A 20,321-nucleotide genomic window follows, 5' to 3' on the forward strand; every position below is an offset into this window, starting at 1 on the left:
GGAGGGGGAGGAGCTGATTGGCGGGGCTACTGGTAGGTGGGAGGCACTGGGGGGGAAGGGGAGGAGCTGATCAGTAGGGCCACCAGTGGGTGCTGAGCACCCACTATTTTTTTTTTCCATAGGCACTTCAGTCCCAGAGCACCCATGGAGTCGGCACCTGTGCAGGTGGAGTTGAGTAACTCCTCGACTCACAGCCTATAGAACACATAGACTACGTGATGGGGCCAGGGCCGGCTCCAGCTTTTTTGCCGCCCCAAGCGGCGAAGAAAAAAAAAAAAAAAGATAAAGTCACGATCGGCGGCACTTCGGGGGCAGCTCTACCGTGCCGCTTCATTCTTCGGCGGAAATTCGGTGGCCGGTCCTTCCCTCCAAGAGGGACTGAGGGACCGCCACCGAATTGCCACGGAAGCCCCGGACGTGCCGCCCCTCTTCATTGGCTGCCAGGGCCGCTGAGAGCGGGTTCGGGCCCCGGTGAAAAAAAATGTTTGGGACCCCCAGCAAGGGCAGACCGGCTAAACAGGGCCGATGAGAGAGGGGGGAAGCCGGGCCCCCTTCCAGACCGCTGGGCCCCGGTAATTTGTACCGGCTTCCCCCTCCTCTTGTCGGTCCTGTTGGTTGTCCCAAGTACCTGCTTCATGCGCTGGTGCTTGGAGCCGGCTCTGGATGGGGCAGAGAGGTGACTTCGAGCAGGGACATTTTTGCACAGGAGCTGGGGACTGCCCAGCGGAGCAGCAGCCTGGCTGAAGGTCCTGAAGAGAGAACTGCTTGCCCAGAGCTCTGAAAGGGCCGATCTATCCATTGAAGCTTTGCTGCACCTCGTTCTGGCCTCATCCATTCTCCTTCCAAGCAATCACAGCAACTACATGGGGTGAATCCTCCTCCTGCCCCTGCAGCTGTGGAGGCTCCGCCAGCGGGGAGGTGGACAGGATTCAGAGGGTGTGAATTCCCCTGGGCAGTGCAGTGCTTAGCTCTGCAGGGTGAGCTGTGGGAAGGTTAGGCCTGGGGTCAGAAAATCCACTTCCCCAAAGAGAGGGCATGGTGGGAGTTACAGACTGCAGCTTCGTGGCTATAGCAGCAGCCAGACAGCTGCTCCACAGCCTGGAGAGGAGATTTTTTCCCCTCTCAAGCCATTGCAGTCGCCTGCCCAGCTAGGGTGACCAGATGTCCCATTTTTAAAGGGACAGTCCCGGTTTTGGGGACTTTTTCTTATATAGGCGCCTATTACTCCCCCCCACACTTCCGTCCCATGTTTTCAACGTTGCTATCTGGTCATCCTATGCCCAGCCCAGTGCTTGGGCGGTGTACTGCTACTGAGGATTTGAGCCTGTACATGCATATTGCAAATTGAGAAAGACTAGGTAAGTTCAACCAGAAGCTAATGGGCCTGATGCAAGAATCACTGGGTAAAATCCTGCGACCTGTGTTGTGCAGGAGGTCAGACTAGATTATCCTGATGGCCCCTTCCGGCCTCCATATTTATAAAGAGCATGAGTCTGGATCCACTGATTTCTCTCCCAATGAAATAAACAATCTACCCCGCAGACCAAACTCTTTCTGAATGCTTGGAAGTTCCGGCAATATTTTGCCATTCGCACAATGCCTTCAATGCTGTTCAGATGAATATAATAAGCACTGAGCCCGAGTCAGTGTAAGACATTTTCCAGCAATATGCAGATGTACACTCGACTCCACAAGGATTGCAGGTGATACTTGGTGTAACTCCAAAAAGCATCCGTCTCTGCCACGGGCAGAATCAGTGACAAGCTCTCTCGATTTCACAAAGATCACATCGCAGCTGGGAAGCTGTCAGAGATTCAGGAACAAATCAATATGCGACTCCGACCCAAGGACACAGCCCCCTGCTTCTCTCATCTCTGACTATGGAGCAAGCGTCCTGCAGGCAGGGCAAAGTACCAGATTCACACATGAACTGTATCTTGCATATGATCTGGACCTGCTGGGGCAGGATTGGGACAGGGCAATAAGCATCTTTTGGCAGAGGCTCAGAAACTGTGTGTCAGGCGCATAAAAAGATTGGAAGCTCCAAGGGCAATATCTACCCACACACAAATTTATCGCTCTCTAGTGGATCTGAAAGATGTGTCCTACCTAGCAATACTGCAGGATAAGCTTTCTGTTATGGCCCCTGGAGCTCCTGCAACCAGCAAACCAAGACCTGCCAGTTTTATTGTTTGCACTGCCCAAGTGTTCCCTCAGCACTGATTAAACTCCCAAAGTCCTGTCCCAGCATCCACCAGTCTCAGAGTAAAACCTGGTATGGATTCTTTGGGGCTGGTCTCTTCTTTAATTGTTCCTGAGTCCCGGGTAAAAAAAATCAGTGGGAAGGCCCCCAGGAGCTAGCCCTTTTATTGCCGCATTGGGGAATGGATCTGAGATGGCAGAATTCTGGGGCGGGGAAGCAGAATGACTGTGGTTTGTAGCGCCAAAGGCTCGCTCGGAGATCAGGGCCACACTGTGCAGTCCCTGCCCCCAAAGAGCTTACAAACGATACACGGGTCCAGAGAGGTGAAGTCACTTGTCCAAGGTCACAGCAAGTCACTGGCCGAGCTGGGCACCGAATCCAGGACTCCTAAATCCTACTCCAGGATCCCACCTATTGGGACACACTGACTTTGGCTCAGGACCCTCCTGCGCTAGAAACCGAACCCGTGAAACGCTCTGTTGTTCAGCTAGGACAGGGATGAGGAGTGCAGGGAAAGACCTGACTAGAGAAAAATAGGATGAGCTAGCGCCTGAGAACCAGTCAGTGAAAGTGACCTGCAACATTTCACTGTGGAAGCGCAGCCAAGGGCAAAGGCTCAGATTTTAGGGTGCACCCAAATCCCATTGACCTAAAGTGAGAGCTGGGCACATAACTCCCTTAAATCCCCACCAAAGACATGGTGAAGAGTAAACTGGATTGTAGCAGACTCACTGCCACAGTGCCTCCTGCTGGTCATCTGGGAATTAGCTCCATTCCAGCACTCAGAGCACCTCCTGCTGGCCGATGTCTCACCTGCCACAGGCCCCGTGTCCCCCCTGGATCCCGGGGCCCCTTACCTTGGGGTTCTGCCCTACGGCAGTCCCCACACTCTGGGTCTCCCCTCTGAGGGGGCCCCCCAATCCCCTATACCCACCTTGCCTCAGGGGCTACTGCCAGTCATCATCTAGCCCCCTTTCTCTGGGGCAAACTCCAGTCTGTGATGGCCACTCATCATTGACAATGGGGTTGGACCTGCTGCGTTTCTCTGCAGTCCCAGTACCTCCCCTGGCCTTTAGCCAGGCCTGAGCCTGGGGACTCACCTGGCCTAAGCTCCCCAGCATAGGCACCGACTCAGTGGGTGCTCCGGGGCTGGAGCACTCATGGGGAAAAATTGATGGGTGCTCCCCGCCCACCAGCAGCTCCCCACCCAGCTCACCTCCACCTCTGCTCCACCTCGTTCCCTGAGCGCACTGTCTGCCCGCTTTTTTCCCTTAGTTCCCAGTGCTTGCGCCATGAAACAGCTGTTTCGTGCGGCTGGGAGGGAGGGAGGAGGAGGGGGAACGTGGCGCGCTTGGGGAAGAGGCGGGGCCGGGGCAGGGATTTGGGGAAGGGGTTGGAATGGGGGCAGGGCAGGGGTGGGGAAAGGGTGGAGTTGGAGCAGGGCTGGGGGGGGGCACGAGCATCCACCGGTGCCGGGGGAAGTTGGCGCCTATGCTCCCCAGCTCTGCCTGCCCTTTCCCAGCACAGCTCTGCTTGAGGTACCCTGTGCTCCCACACAGCTAGGTCCTTCCCACTCCCAGGCTGGAGTGAGATTGACCCAGCACCTCCCTTAGCCCTTATATCAGGGCCAGCTGTGGCCTGATTGGGTGTGGCCACAGCTGTGGCTGCTCTTAACTAGGGTTACCATATTTCAGCAAGAAAAAAAGAGGACGGGAGGAGCCCCGCCCTAGCCCCGCCCCTGCCCCTCCCACTTCCCGCCCCCCCAGAACCCCCAACCCTCCCCCCGTTCCTTGTCCCCTGACTGCCCCCTCCTGGGACCCCTGCCCCTAACTGCCCCCCAGGACTCCACTCCCTATCTAAGCCTCCCTGCCTCTTGTCCCCTGACTGCCCCAACCCTTATCCACACCCCCACCCCCAGACAGACCCCTGGGACTCCCACGCCCCATCCAACCACTCCCCACCCCCTGACAGCCCCCCCCAGAACTCCCAACCCATCTAAACCCCTCTGCTCCCTGTCCCCTGACTGCTCCGATCCATCTCCCCACCCCTGCCACCTGACAGCCCCCCCCAGAACTCCCAAACACTCCCCCCCTGCTCCTTGTCCCCTGACTGCCCCCTCCTGGGACCCCTGCTCCTAACTGCCCCCCAGAACCCCACCCCCTACCTAAGACTCCCTGTTCCTTGTCCCCTAACTGCCCCCTCCTAATAACCCCCCCAACTGCCCCCCAGGACCCTACCCCCTACCTGTACCCTGACTGCCCAAAACTTTCTCCACTCCCCCCAAAAAGCCCCCCCCGTTTCTTGACCTCCACCTCCAGAACCTTCCTGCCCCCTGACCTCCTTACCCTGCTGCTCAGAACAGAGTGTTGGGCTCTGTGCAGCCGAGCCGGACACGTGGCTGAGCTCCCCAGCACAACAAAACCTGGTCCCTGGCCCTGCACAACAAAACCCGGTCTGGCCCTGCACAGTGCTGCTGGACTGGGCTGCAAGGGAGCTGCTGGCTCAGAATGCAGGGCAGATCCGGCTCCTCTACAGCTGCTCCTGAGTCCAGCCCGGGACTTTCCTGCAGCCCTCCCAGCCACTCGCTCTGCTAATCCCGGACATTGTGAGTGCTTTACAAATTCCCCCCGGACGCTATTTTTAGCACACAAAAGGAGGACATGTCCGGGTAAATCCGGACGAATGGTAACCCTATCTTAACCCCTTTTCTAATTGGGTCCCAGCCACAGCCCTCTCCAAGGGCTGCTTTTAACCCCTGCTCTCCTGGAGTGGGGCAGCTGCCCCGCTACATGGATGTTTCAAATTCCTTCTCTTTTAGTAATCTGTGGTCTCATTAGTAATAATCGAGGGAAAGTTGTTGTTTCCAATCCTTTTTGATCTTCTTGACCTGCACAGGGCCGATGGTGCTTTTATGTTGTGTCCTGCTCCCCCCCCCCCCCCCCTTTATTCTTCCCTCGCTGGCTTTTGCCAATCACAAAGGAATAACCACATGACTCGTTAGTCGGTGGGGAAAATACACCTCACAGGTGACTGGGGCTTGGTACTGCCATTGCCTATGTTAAGGGTTCTTTTTGTTGGGATGACGACGGGTGGGCTTGTCCTCTAGGCAATCAGAAGGGCAACACAGTTCTTCATGCTGATTTGTTTCCAGCATGGAACGCTCCTGCATTTTCAGTGCAGTTCACCCCACAGCCTGTTGTGCACAGTGGTAATAATACACATGAATCCTTTGCACCTTCTCTCAAAGCATCTCAAAGGGCCTTACAGTCATTCATGAATGAAGTGCCTGACCTCTATTTACCCACCTGTCAAAGCACAATGAGCCCTTGGCCTTTAGCCCCAGACTCCTCCTGGGACGTTCCTCACTACAGTCACCTCGTGCCCTGCCCCCCAAAGCACATTTCCAAGAGTATAGTAAACAGGAGGGTGAGTTCTGATGACACCACAATGCGGATGTTAGAATCAGGCAGCCAGGCATCTAAGAGCTACCATTTGTACCTGCAAAGTGAAAGCAGTTTAAAAAAAAAAAAATCAGGCCCTTAAAATATTAGGCCAACTTTGTTAATTTTTTTCGATAGCATGAAAACAGGACAATACAGCAATATTTGAATGATGTTTCACATCTGATCACTTGCCGTTTTAAATACACTGGGTCCTACATTTGCTCCAACCTATAACAAACACAGAGTACATTGGTTTTTGTTCCCTCTGGGTTATACTTCTGTTCTTCTCCCCCCCACCCCCCCTTTGGAATAAACTTGATGTCCTATCTCCCTGCCAACTGGGGACAGCAGCCAACCAGAACCCATTAGTGCAATGCTACAGATTTTCAGCACCATGAAAATCTGCTGCTATTTTAAATAGAGCATCTATTTATTTCAGTCAGCAGCATGTCCTTTTGCTGTCAAGGAGACAAATTATTCCAGTCCTATGGCAGAGCTCACAATATGAGGGAGAAAAAGCTTTGGGAACTATTATACCAAACTGTGGAATACATTGAGGTTCAAACTAGTACTAGTAGATAGCCTGGAGCAAGTAAAAATTTCAGCCAAACTATTACCCTTCCAAAGGGAGCCTTGTTATTAATTCATTGTAGAACAAAGCATCTGGCCCAACCCTGAAGCCTGATTTCCAAACATGCCTCTTTCTAAAAGGCTTAGCACGACTGGATTGTTTTGATATCTGATTATCACTCTGTGTGTTTGGGGAGGGGGTTTGCTGAGCAGAGACGAGAGAGAATCACAATTTAGCCCCTTTGTAATCAACCTGCAAGCAGCTGGATTAACGTAATTCCTTCTGATGTTCAACTCAGTAAACCCAGCGCTGGAGGAAAGGGAGGGGAGAAAAAAAGCTTTATATTGAAAAAACCTGCCTGGAGTATAGGACTTTTGTATTTAGGGCTGCCAAATGCTTATTAAACATCTTTATTATCATCATCAACCCAGCCTTTGACTATAAATAACCAGACTTGTATTTTAAGCCTTGTAACACCAGCCAGCCGCTGGGGATTTCCCTTGCTAAGTCGTCTTGGGCTAGATTGTATGTGGGAAACAAACAGTGCTATGTGAAAAAAGCGTTCCCGCCTCCGGTGCAAGGAAAATACTGCTCAACAAAGCTTTGTATTTCATTGCTTTAAAATCGCCTGTGAGAGAGTAGATGTGTTTACATGCACACGGGTATGTTAAACACTGTGGGAGCAGATATGTGTGTCCATAATTTATATTGTTGCCCCTTTCGACACAAGTAGCTCGGCAATATTTGGTCCCTTGTCGGACTGGTTCTGTTAACAGAAGAAATTGATATATGAGGGCAGTAAAGTCTTTGGTGCAAAACCATTTATTTACAAAGAACGTACAAAGTCCTGTTTCCCTGAACATAGTAGGAACAAACAACAGCAGACAGTTTCCTGGCTCCCAATTTCCAAGCCTGCCTTTCTGGCCAGTCCTATGCCCCAACGTGCTCGGTCACTGCTCCCTCTCAGGGCCATGCTCATGATTACCTTTCTCATTTTCCACCTTTTACTCATACAGACACCCACCACTCCAACCAATCAATCCCCTGTTCCCTGCATTTGCAATCCCCAGAAAACCCCTGCTCAACCTGGGTTAGCTGTTATTCAAACCTTACCAAGTAGCCCAATGCCATGGACAGTGGCTTCTACTGTTTCACCTATCATGACATAAAACAGCGTTTAACTGCTCCTTCCATTTAGTCTAAATGAAAAATGGTTACTACACTCATCAGATTTAACAAGGTATGCGATTGCCTATAGATCAAAGACCAGCTTTACAGCAGCCATTAACACTTTCCAGCATAATATGCTGTGATTGTGTATGTATACATAACATATAGTTCATAATATATGTACACAAATAATCTATAGAGAGTATATCTATGTGCATGACTCAGTATATATCAATTTATATTTAAAAAAAATCAGTATCCCCATTTTACAGATGATAAAACTGAGGCTCAGAGGGATTAAGAGCCTGATCAAATGACCTCCCATTGACTTTACTGGCCATTGGATTGAGTCCTCAACTACTCACCCAGGTTTTCACAACCACTGTGAGAACCAGTTGTAACCCGGTGGTGAGAGTGTATGTCAGGGATCGGCAACCTTTGGCACGCAGCCTGTCAGGGTAAACACCCCGGCGGGCCGGGCCGGTTTGTTTATCTGCTGCGTCCACAGGTTCAGCTGATCACGGCTCCCACTGGCCGCGGTTCGCTATCCCAGGCCAGTGGGGGCGGCGGGAAGCAGCGCGGGCCGAGGGATGTGCTGGCCGAGTCAACAGAGCCAGACGTGTACCTAGAAGCCTCCTGCTGCAAGACAAGCCCAAGAAAGAAACCAACAGAACTCCACTGGCCATCACCTACAGCCGTCAGCTAAAATCTCTCCAATGCATCATCAGTGATCTACAACCCATCCTGGACAACGATCCCTCGCTTTCACAGGCCTTGGGAGGCAAGGCAGTCCTCGCCCACAGACAACCTGCCAACCTTAAGCATATTCTCACCAGCAGCCACACACCACACCATAGTAACTCTAACTCAGGAACCAATCCATGCAACAAACCTCGATGCCAACTCTGCCCACATATCTACACCAGCGACACCATCACAGGACCTAACCAGATCAGCCACAACATCACCGGTTCATTCACCTGCACGTCCACCAATGTTATATATGCCATCATGTGGCAGCAATGCCCCTCTGCTATGTACATCGGCCAAACTGGACAATCCCTACATAAAAGGATAAATGGACACAAGTCAGATATTAGGAATGGCACTATACAAAATCTGTAGGAGAACACTTCAATCTCCCTGGACACACAATAGCAGATTTAAAGGTAGCCATCTTACAGCAAAAAAACTTCAGGACCAGACTCCAAAGAGAAACTGCTGAGCTCCACTTCATTTGCAAATTTGACACCATCAGCTCAGGATTAAACAAAGACTGTGAATGGCTATCCAACTACAGAAGCAGTTTCTCCTCCCTTGGTGTTCACACCTCAACTGCTAGAAGAGGCAGGAGCACCGCCAGCTTTTCTGCCGCCCTAGGCGGCGGAAGGTCCTGCCCCGAAATGCCGCCCCCCACAGAGGCAGCCGAAGGTCCCGCTGCCGAAATACCACCGCGGTCGCCGCCCCCCAAATTGTAGTGCCCTAGGCGACTGCCTAGGTCGCCTAATGGGTTGCGCCGGCCCTGAGAAGAGGGCCTCATCCTCCCTGATTGAACTAACCTCGATATCTCTAGAGTGATTCTTGCCTGCATATTTATACCTGACTCTGGAAATTTCTACTACATGCATCTGACGAAGTGGGTATGCTCCAATACGTCTGTTAGTCTATAAGGTGCCACAGGACTCTTTGTCGCTTTTTATCCAGACTAACATGGCTACCCCTCTGATAGTTTATGGTGTAGCCCTGGCTCATGTCTGCAGGGTCGGGCAGTTCACAGTACGGGGTGTATGAATTCCAGCATGCGTGGTAACTCCCAGGTGGGGACACTCCAGGCACATACTAGAAGGTAGCTAGCTCTTGTTAACTTAACCCTGTTTAAAGAGGACGCAAACGAGGGACCTTTTAGTTCGCGCCCACACACGGAAGTTACAGCACAGCATGCTAATGCGGGCTGCAGTTCACACCCCAACTCCAAACTGGGGGGCTGTGTAGACAAGCCCCTCTGCGCGCCCAGCTGTGAAATGTGGGTAATCGTATTTATAACAGACACTCCTTTGTAATTAAAGCTGATGCCAGCACTAGATTGTAAAGTCACCATGAGCCCTAAGGGGAAGCACATAGTTGCACTGCCCAAGGCCTGAACTATGATTCAGGGACAATCTGACCCTTGATTCCCCCCTCGCTCCATGGAAGAGGCAATCTGTGTGTTGGAGGGTTCACTTAGGGGCCAGCAGACAGGCTGCAGTTTAACAGTCTCTAAAGTCCTGGGAGGGCCTATGGGCCAATTTACAGTCTGTCCTTCTACAGATTGCCCTGGTCAGTCTAGAGGGGAAGGGAATGGCAGGGGGACCCAGGCCCTCCCACTTCACCAGGTCCCAGCACATGGCCGGAGGGAGGAGGAAGAAAATTTCAGCCCCAATTGGTCAGTTATTTCTGAGAACTAGGTTAGAGAAAAATGTGTTGTTTTGCCCAGATTAAATAATTCGGGTGGTCTTTTTCCTTGAGACGTTCTAGTACACCCATGCTTTGGAGCCAGGACTTGAAAGTTGGCAAGGGGGCAGCCTTTGTGCAAGGGATGTGGTGTCATTCCTGTGAAAAACCACTCAAATCGGGCCAAGTTATAAGCCTGAAAAAGAAGATGACAGAAAAAATCAGTTTGTGCATGCTCAGTAGAGACCTGCTAGCATTTCGCAGCTCAAGTCCCCCAAAATTCCATCTGCACTGGGCATGTGCCAGCCCAAACAGGATTTTCCCTGCAACTGCAAGACTGAGCTGCGACAGGGCAGTTACCTGAGAGTAGGGAGCCTCTGTCTATGCACTGAATGAGGCAGGGGTCCTGTGGAAAAAATAGTATGTGATCATGGAATTAAAGACTGTATGGTACTGCATACGCAAAAGGGGGTGGAATTAAAGTTACATCTTAATCCTGATGTTTCATTACTTTACAGTTGTTAGCTTTATAACCTTAATAATGTTATTTGTGTGTGGGTGTCTCTGTAATAAGTGTTCAATTCCAATTAAAACAAAAAAATATTTGCACGGAAACATTCCCCTGCTGTGTTTGGAACCCAAACTTCACCCCCATTGTGCTAGTGCTTGAAATGTGGCGTGTGAAAGTGACTAGAACCCTTACTGAGTGTCCTTTTTCAGCACCTATTACATTCATTTCTTTTTTTTCCGTTCACCTTCTATGAAACCCAAGCCCCTGATCCTTCAGTTCTTCCTCGTGTGGATACTCCTTACTTCTGAGCTGACTCCCCTTGATATCAAAGGCACTATTCTCAGCAGTAAGGATTGCATGATCAAGCCTCAGAGGTAGTTATCCAGCAGGTAACAGCAGGAAACAGCTGATTGATCAAGACTTGTCCAGCTGTGAGTGTCGAACAAGATCAGAGGAATCTGACTGCGGGTGAAGCCTGCATCTTGAGTGGTGATATGGGATTGCTCATTGCACAGAGGAGCAGGCTAGGCCTGTATTGCCTCTCGCCATAGTACTGTCCCACTGTCAGTCTTACTTATTGCACAGGTGGCTTTTACGGGACATGGAGTGTGAGACTGAATGGAATGTGCAGCATTTGTCAAATCCTCGCATATATGCCAGTCTCTTCCAGAGGACACATCTCAGCCCACTTGAGCTGCTCTGAGATGTGAGGACAGTTTGGAGACAGACTGAAGCTCCGGAGTAAAGTGGTTCCTTTCACACACATTAAAAATAAACAGATGGTTTCCATCCTTCATGGTGACAAGACAGGATCATAGTAAGAACTTCTCCTAACCTCTTTGTGTTTCAGGCTGTGCTCATGTTGGGAGCAGAATTCTGCTTTTCCACTGGTTCCCCATTCATTTCAGAAATCAGTTCAAATATCAAGGCAGTTGTCTATGAGACGGTGTCCCTGCTCCAAAGAGCTTATGGCTGCCTTTCTATTAATACCTTCTGCAGTCTTTCAAACACCTTCTCGCTCTCTACTCATCTTCCCACTCCCTCCGTTCACCTACAACTGGCCTCTTCTCTGATCCCTTCACCTGATTGTGACATGGTTTGGGCATCTCCTCCTCTGCTGCTCCTGCTGTCTGGAATAGCCTTTCGCTGGCTGTCCATCTCTTTCCCCCCTTGACTCTTGTCTTTTAACATGGTACCCACCTCACATAGCTGAGCAAGGGGTCACCCCTGGGAGGCAGTTTCAAAGCCAGCCCCGCTGCAGAATAAAGTAGTAGTTTCTTTTTTAACTGTGCACATGTCCATGTTTTCCCTGTCTTTGTTCAGTGTGGCTGTGGTGATTCAGTGATACCAAAAGCCGTTCCTGACCACAGGAGTCTGGCAGCGCTGCGTGCTTCTTCATGGTATGCACAGCCAGGATGCCAGCAGCATGAGCTGTGGGCTCAATATTACTGAGAGGCTTTTCCCAGGCTTCTCCCAAACAGAAGGATTGTTCCTTCTCGAAGTCTCCTCCTCAGTAACACAGCTCCAAGGCAGAGTAAATAGAACAGTGTACATTCGGCTGCATAATGGGAGGCAACGGGATGTTGCAGACCATAAAACCAGGCATCAGAAGACCTAGGTTCTGTTCCCAACTCTGCCACTGACTCCCTGTGTAAGCGGGGGCATGTTACTCATGCCTCTCTAATCCGGCAGAGAAGCAGTGAGGCTGAATCAGTCAAAGTTTGTGGAGTGCTTTTAGATCCTTGGATGGGAAGTGTGATGGGTTGGACCCCTTGGGAAGCCACCTGATGTGCTGAGATACCATTGAGTCTACCTGTTCTGCCAGCCTGGGCCCCCTTTAACCTGTTTTTTAATGTAATTTAATATTGATAAATGCAAAGTAATGCACATTGGAAAGCATAATCCCAACTATACATATAAAATGATGGGGTCTAAATTAGCTGTTACCACTTAAGAAAGAACAGGAGTACTTGTGGCACCTTAGAGACTACAGACCACTTCTTCGGATGCTGTAGCCCACGAAAGCTTATGCTCTAATAAATTTGTTAGTCTCTAAGGTGCCACAAGTACTCCTGTTCTTTTTGCGGATACAGACTAACACGGCTGCTACTCTGAAACCTGTCACTTAAGAAAGAGATCTTGGAGTCGTTGTGGATAGTTCTCTGAAAACATCCACTCAATGTGCAGCGGCAGTCCAAAAAGCTAACAGAAGGCTGGGAATAATTAAGAAAGGGATAGATAAGATAGAAAATATCATGTTGCCTCTATATAAATCCATGGTATGCCCACATCTTGAATACTGTGTGCAGATGTGGTTGCCCCATCTCAAAAATGATATATTGGAATTGGAAAAGGTTCAGAAAAGGGCAACAAAAATGATTAGGGGTATGGAACGGCTTCCATATGAGGAGAGATTAATAAGACTGGAACTTTAGGGCTTGGAAAAAAGACGGCTAAAGGGAGATATGATTGAGGTCTATAAAATCATGACTAGTGTAGAGAAAGTAGATAAGGAAGTGTTGTTTACTCCTTCTCATAACACAAGAACTAGGGGTCACCAAATGAAATTGATAGGCAGCAGGTTTAAAACAAATAAAAGGAAGTATTTCTTCACACAACACACAGTCTACCTGTGGAACTCCTTGCCAGAGGATGTTGTGAAGGCCAAGACCATAACAGGGTTCAAAAAAGAACTAGATAAATTCATGGAGGATAGGTCCATCAATGGCTATTACTTAGGATGGGCAGGGATGGTGTCCCTAGCCTGTTTGCCAGAAGCTGGGAATGGGTGACAGGGGGTGGATCACTTGATGATTACCTGGTCTGTTCATTCCCTCTGGGGCACCTGGCACTGGCCACTGTCAGAAGACAGGATATTGGGCTGGATGGACCCTTGATCTGACCCAGTAGGGCCGTTCTTATGTCTTGCTGAGCCAGGCTCTTTAAACCTCCTCTAACACACACACAGGCAGGGCCACACCCAGCTGCAGATCAGCTCTGGAAAGGCTCAGTTTAAGGGACTTGCTCCAGCACTCAGATGTCCACCTCCCTTGGGGTGCAGACCCAAAGATATATTATGAAATTCGCCCCCCCCCAATGTGGAGAAAGGTGTGCACACTTCTTTCCCACACAGTTAGAAATTACAGAACCTGGGTTTAATAATAAACAAAATATATTTTATTAACTATAAAAGGTAGCTTTTAAGTGGTAAAAGAGATAACAAACAGAACAAAGCCGATTACTAAGCAAATGAAATCAAACACGCAAACTAAGCTAAGTATCAGAGGAGTGGCCGTGTTAGTCTGTATCCACAAAAACAACGAGGAGTCCGGTGGCATTTTAAAGACTAACAGATTTATTTAGGCATAAGCTTATGCCCAAATAAATCTGTTAAACTAAGATAGTTTTGCTAAAGAAATTGGTTACAAATAGTGTTTCTCATCCTAGATATTGTTGCAGGCAGTTGGCAAAGTTTCTGTGGTTCAGAGTTCCAGTTATATTTCTTTTCAGACTGGACCCCTGTCTCAGTCTGGACTCCCCCCCGCCTTCCCTTCAGGTGGCTTTAGCAGTCTTTCTTCTTTGGCAGACAGGCCATGGAGCGGAGGAGTCGTTTGCCTTCCTCCCTACTCTTAAATAGGATTTCCATAAGACGGGAATCCTTTGTTTCCCAAACTTGACCCCCCTCCCTTACAGTGGAAAATTACAAGAAGTCCCAGGTAATGTTTAGCATCAGCTGACAAGACCACCTGACATAGCGTTCATGAGTCAGTGGCAGTATGGAGGGTCCACAAGCTTTTCACAGCCCATTGTCCTCGCTGATGGGCCATCCGCCCTGTCTGGCTTTTCCATTGTTGTATCTGAAGTATTAGCAGTGGGCATCACCCAAAGTAGCATAGTTGAAATACAGATACATAGTCAATATTCCGAACTTCAGATACAGAAATGATACAGGCATACAAATTGGATAATTGCATTCAGTAAATCATAACCTTTCCAATGATATCTCACAAGACCCATCTTGCATAATGTATATCTCAGTTATGTCATATTCATATCATATGCATATGTTCATAAGGAATATGGAATGGAATGTCACAGGAGGGGCTCCAGAAAGGCTCACTGCAGCTTTGCACCTGGTCACCAGCTACTGGTGCCTTAGAGCGCAGAGCTGTCTGAGACAGCAATAACTTGAGACCCTGGGGTAGGGTCTCAGCCTTTATTAGCAGACAGGCTGCTTGTTAATCGGTAGGACAGGTTCTGTCTAAGGCCCCTCGTCACAGGATGTAATATGTGCAAACACGGCCCACGTACACCATAGACTCAATAGGCAGCCAAAGCTAAAAACACTGCACACTTGCTCCTAAGCATGTCCCACATCTTCAGCACTGCCCGCTAGGGATTTCTTCCCAAGTCCCAGCCCATTCTACTTGGTGGCGTGATATTGTCCCAGTGGTGGGAGCCCCAAAACTCAGGACATTCAAAGCCAGACTGGACAAAAGCAGTGGAAAACAATCCTGCCCAGGCCTGAGTGACACCCTGTGTGTGTGTGTGTGTGTCTGCCCCACGTTCATGGTGGCCTGCCTGGGCTTTCCCACCGCTAGTGGCAGCGAGTGATCCTATGTCTCAACACACAGAGCTCACTGCCCCGGCTTAGGCTGCAGCGGTGCCTTTCTGGTCAGCGGGTCACCCTGGGATCACGGCTGTCTCCCCTCCCCAAAGCCTTATGCAAGGGGACAAACCCTGGGCGTGCAAGAGTCTGTTTCTTTCCTGTGATCGCCTCCTAAGCCGAGCGAGGCCACCAGCCCATCCTCTCTGCTAATAAGCTGAAGCGCGACTAAAAATAGACAGCGCTGCACAGGCTGCGTGGAAGGGTCCCCGGCGGAGGCTGCCCGGCCGCGTCTGCTGGCCATGCCCACCTCAGCCCTGCACAGGAGGCTTCGCTACAAGCCCGTTCCTCTGCAAGCCACCCAATCAGAGCTTGCAGAGGGGCCGAAGCAAGCCAGCCCCGCTGCAGGCTGTCTGAGCAGGGGCACCTGCCTCCCCTTCTGCCAGACCTGCTCCGGGCACATCCAGCCTGCAAAACAACCAGCCTGTCGGAATTAACGAGAGCGGCCCCTTTGCATCCTGGGGGCTGTAGTTCCGGCCTGGCTTACCCTGCCCAGGCAGGCAGCCGGCTGCAAAATACAACTCCCAGCGTGCTGTGCGAGCCGAGCTCCAGCGGGGAGGGGGGGTGTGTGCGCGTTCCTGGCGCGCGGGGGGCACCCGGCTGGCCCACGCGTCACAGAGGCAGGGGTTCTAGCAGCGGCGCGTGGCAGGGTCCTGCATATTCCCAGGTAAAGGATGCGCAGAGCTGGGTGCTGTGGGGTCAGGGCGTGTGCACCGTGCTGCTGTGCTGGCTGTAAGTTTGCCCGGCTGGCATGGGATTTGTTTGGCAACAGCAGGTGGGGGCGAGGGGTTAGCAGGCGGACTGACTGTGCACAAGTATCAGAGGGGTAGCCGTGTTAGTCTGAATCTGTAAAAAGCAACAGAGGGTCCTGTGGCACCTTTAAGACTAACCGAAGTATTGGAGCATAAGCTTTCGTGGGTGAATGCCCACTTCGTCAGACGCAAGTGCACAGGAGTTTAGGATGCCCGTGAATTTCCACGGGTGGCAGCTGCTTGTTGTCAACACGAGTGGTCCAGTTAAATTTGCAAATAAGAGGGATGCCTGAGCTGTTTCCACCCGAGGACAGTTAACAGGTGATGTGTCTCGAGGCAACACCCAGGCGCTGTCCAGGAGTATGGTTTAAAGAGGTGCGTTGCTGTATTGTATGGCTGTGTGAGGATACCCTCATGCACAGGTGTGAGTATAGGTGTAGAATACAACTAGTGGGTAGTTTATGAATACTGTGTATTTGTCCATAAACACTGAAATAGGTGACACTTCTCACTTTGTGTGTTCATAGATTGGCTCAGATTGTATGTAATATACATACTGATGTAAATTAGTAAAATTTCTTATTTACCCCCCCAAAAAGACTGAAAATGTATTGTGCCTTGCTACTCTTGACTTAAAAAAAAGTGGGTGTATTCCTATCTGTTACCCCCACTGTTTGGCTGTTGCATTTGTCAGGGTGGTTAAGCACTGGAACAAATTGCCTAAAGAGGTTGTGGAATCTCTGTCATTGGAGGTTTTTAAGAACAGGTTAGACAAACACCTGTCAGGGATGGGTTAGTTAGTTATTACATAATCCTGCCATGTGTTCAAGGGACTGGATTAGATGACCTCTCACGGACCCCTTCCAGTCCTACACTTCTATGATTTGTATGCACTAATGGGCTTTTTAAACTCTAGTAAGAACTAATTTTCATCCATTTGCAACACTTGTTTGCTTTTTGCCAATCAGTCACTGTGGAAAGTTACCAAAGCCTTTGGGAGTTATTGCCTGTGTTTGCAGGTATGTTCTGGATTTCTCCAGTTACATATACATGAGAGCTGCTAATCCCTAAATCCCAACATGATTAATAGTGTTAAGAAAGGTAGCTGGAGTTTTTTCCCCTTCTCAATTCATATCACAGAGATAATTAAATACTGCATCTATTTGACCCAGATTAGCTCTTAAATTTAGAACCCAAAATACTTTCTTTTAAAAGTTGCTAGGAGAAGCCTGCATGTGGGAAACCCAGTAGTTACGGCAAGTAGCTTTGGGGAAAGCTGCAGTGTTTATTTGGATGGTGATGACAGACCCCAATGTGGTTGTTTATTTTAACTCCGTGCCTTTGATGTTCCTGCCTTCATAGGTTTGGAAAGGCCTTTTAAAGCAATGGCGCTGATGAAGAGTGGCTGGCTTTGGAGACAAAGTAAGTTCAGTCTGTAATTTAGCTGTGTCATGCCAAAAAGATCTCTCTTTATTTGGGAAGGGAGGGGTGCACTGGGCTGGTTTCTCCTGGCTGTGTTCTCGTTGTTGGGGTATTGTGGGACACATTTTTTCTTCACATGCTTTGGGTAGCTGGATGATGTGCTTATTACATGCACAGCCTGGGTCCCGAGTGCTTAAACATTTCATATTAACCCACTGGCTGCAGAATAGTGTTTTTGCCTCGAGGACTGGGCTCTAAAGTGTGTAAGAACCTGATAGCAGACAATCCTGTCTCTGATGATAGAGATCTACTCAAGTATATGCTCTAGTTCAATAACAAGTTACTGGGCTCAGTGTAAGAATTACTGAGTGTAACTGGTCTGTGTTATGCAAGAGTCAGGCTAGATGGCCTTACAAATCTAGGCTGTTTTTCTGTTTGAGAAAACCCAGGACATGTGACCTCCAGTACTGCACTATGCTTCCTGAATAGCAGTGCCCTGGTAATGACATGAAGGCTATACCTAGCATGCCATTCTGCTCCTGTCACACCAATTCTAGTTGCTCTGGGACTGGGAATTACTGCAACAGCACAAGGCTGTCACAAGCACAAGCTATTGGCTTTGTTGACATTACTTTCATGGTAACAATGTATGGGCCAGATTTTGTCCTCTTATTATAATATATGGGGATATACCTAGCTCATAGAGCTGGACGGGACCCCGAAAGGTCATCGAGTCCAGCCCCCTGCCTTCACTAGCAGGGCCAAGTACTGATTTTGCCCCAGATTCCCCAAGTGGCCCCTTCAAGGATTGAACTCACAACCCCGGGTTTAGCAGGCCAATGCTCAAACCACTGAGCTATCCCTTGGTGAGGAATTCTTCACTCAAGTAAGTCAGTGAGACTACTCTGGCAAGTAATTCATCACCCAGGTGAGTCAAGGGTTAACAGTCTGGCCCCAGAGTAGGGTTTTCTATCTCTCCCAGCAGCGTGGTTGCTGAGAATGTGACCAGTTTGCTGCGATTGCTCATTTGCGGCCGGCTTTATTTTTAAAGCTCTCACTGGGGGCCCTAATTAAAACTTTTTGGCCTTCTCTATTTGAACTCTATTGGGCCGGATTCTCCACTGCTTTATGCTTTGTGCAGTCGCTCACCACTGGGTGTGGAACACAGCCATTCTGATCTGGCGTCCCCTTCCATTCACTTTTCCCAGGTGTCAACCACTACACAAGGGGCAAGGCAGAGGAGAATCAGACCCCGAGTGCCCCCAATTACTCTAGGGGCTTTACATGGAGAAACAATGATGAACAGGGCCGTGCCCCAAAGAGCTTGCAGTAAATCAGACCTGAGGAAGAAAGACAAAAGGGCTCAGTAGTGAACCTGACTATATACAGAAGATATAAGGAGCCTGCTTACTCCGTGTGCAAGCTGTCTACTCTACCGCATTGGGCCCTACATAGGGGCCAGAGCAACACAGCTGCTCCCCTCCTTCTCAGATGGGCAGGAAGTAGAAAGCCAAAGCTCCAAACCCCCCCCCCCCCCCCCCATGATGCCATGCCAGCAGAGCTGAGCCCAGGGGTGAAAGTAACTTAAAGGACTTACCGGTACTCTGGAGCCCTTAGGAGGGGGCGGGGCCTCAACTGGAAGAGGAGGGGCCTTTAAATCCCCGGGTGCTTTAAATCAGGATTTAAATGTCCCGGGGCTGGGGTTGTGGTAGCAGCAGCTGGGAGCCCCGAGTCCTTTAAATCACCCCCGGAGCTACCAGCTACAGAGGCAGCTGGGAGCCCTGGGGGTGATTTAAAGGACCCGGGGCTCCAGCTGCCGCTACAGCTTTAAAGGGACGGGGCTCCGCTGCAGTAGCGGCAGCCGGGAGCCCCTGGCCCTTTAAATCACTGCCAGAGCCCCGCCGCCGCTACCCCAGGGCTCCAGCAACGGGGCTCGGGTGGTGATTTAAAGGGCCCCGGAGGATAGCAGCAATGGGAGCCCTGGGCCCTTTAAATCGCCACCTGAGCCGTGCTGCTGGAGCCCCGGGGTAGCAGCGGCAGCCAGGGGCTCGGGCGGTGATTTAAAGGGCCCAGGGCTCCGGCTGCCCCTACCACCCCGTGCCCTTTAAATCGTCCCCAGAGCCCTGCTGCTGGAGCCCTGGGGTAGCGGCGGCGGGGCTCCGACTGCAAGTTAAAGGGCCTGAGGCGGTAGCGGCAGCCGAGCCCTTGGCCCTTTAAACCACCGCTGGAGACCTGCCGCCGCTACCCCAGGGCTCCGTCAGTCTCCGGGGACGATTTAAAGGGCCTGGGGTGGTAGCAGCTACCGGAGCCCTGGACCCTTTAAATCGTCCCCGGAGCCCTGGGAAGGCGGTGGCGGCGGGTCTCCAGCGGCTATTTTAAGGGCTGGGGCAGTAGCGGCTGCTGCAGCCCTGGACCCTTTAAATAGCCGCTGGAGCCCCGCCGCCACTTCCCCAGGGCTCCAGCAGCAGGGCTCTGGCAGCAATTTAAAGGGCTCGGGGCTCCAGCCGCTGCTGGGAGCTCCAGGCCCTTCAGATTGCCGCCAGGGGAAGCCGATCCGCCTTGGTACGGCGCACCAGCTCTTGCCGGTACGCCGTACTGGGGTGTACCAGCTTACTTTCACCTCTGTCTGAGCCAGAATGGAGGGGGCAGTGAGTTGTGCCATCAAAAGGGCTGGGGCATCTGATTTCACCCATGTAGCCAGGGGGAAGCAAGGACAGAAATGTGACTTTGCGGGTAAGTCTACACTTCGAGCTGGCCAGGTACTTTCCAGCTCAAGGAGATGTACGTGTGCTAGCTCTGAGCACGCTAGAAATAAAAGCAGAGCTGTGGAGAGTGAGCAGCGGGATGGCCAACCCGATCGTAATCCCGTCCGAGGTCTGATGTTATGCACTTAGGACAGCTAGCCCCTCCCACAGCTTGTGCTGCCATGGCTACGCTGCCATTTTTAGCACAGTAGCTTGATCAGATCTAGCATAGGTATGTCTCCTCGAGCTGGAAATGACACCTCCAGCTCCCGTGTAGACATACCCTGAGAAGCACTATCCCTGCTCTGCTACTGCGACGCTGCCCCTTGCCCCCAAAGGGATCAGGTGGGAGACAAATCTAAGATCCCAAGCATGCTTTCGCCATGCAGTACTCCTCACAGCTGTCTGT

General features: G+C 50.7%; 1 protein-coding gene across 4 annotated transcripts in view; it reads left to right on the forward strand.

Moving 5' to 3' along the window:
• The first annotated feature begins 15,340 nt into the window (after positions 1-15,340).
• PLEKHB1 (pleckstrin homology domain containing B1) overlaps positions 15,341-20,321 on the forward strand; it is a 39,868-nt gene continuing 34,887 nt past the window's right edge. The window contains exons 1-2 of one of the 4 annotated variants that reach the window (XM_005308520.5): positions 15,341-15,661; positions 17,109-17,168. In XM_005308520.5, the coding sequence (XP_005308577.1) occupies positions 17,132-17,168 (37 nt within the window). In that variant the 5' untranslated portion in view covers positions 15,341-15,661; positions 17,109-17,131. Of the gene's footprint in view, positions 15,727-17,108; positions 17,169-20,321 lie in introns of all 4 variants that reach the window. The other 3 variants (XM_065581810.1, XM_065581812.1, XM_065581809.1) reach the window with 3 other exon arrangements.

This window comes from Chrysemys picta, chromosome 1, assembly GCF_011386835.1.
Source record: "Chrysemys picta bellii isolate R12L10 chromosome 1, ASM1138683v2, whole genome shotgun sequence".
Lineage (NCBI taxonomy): Eukaryota > Metazoa > Chordata > Testudines > Emydidae > Chrysemys > Chrysemys picta.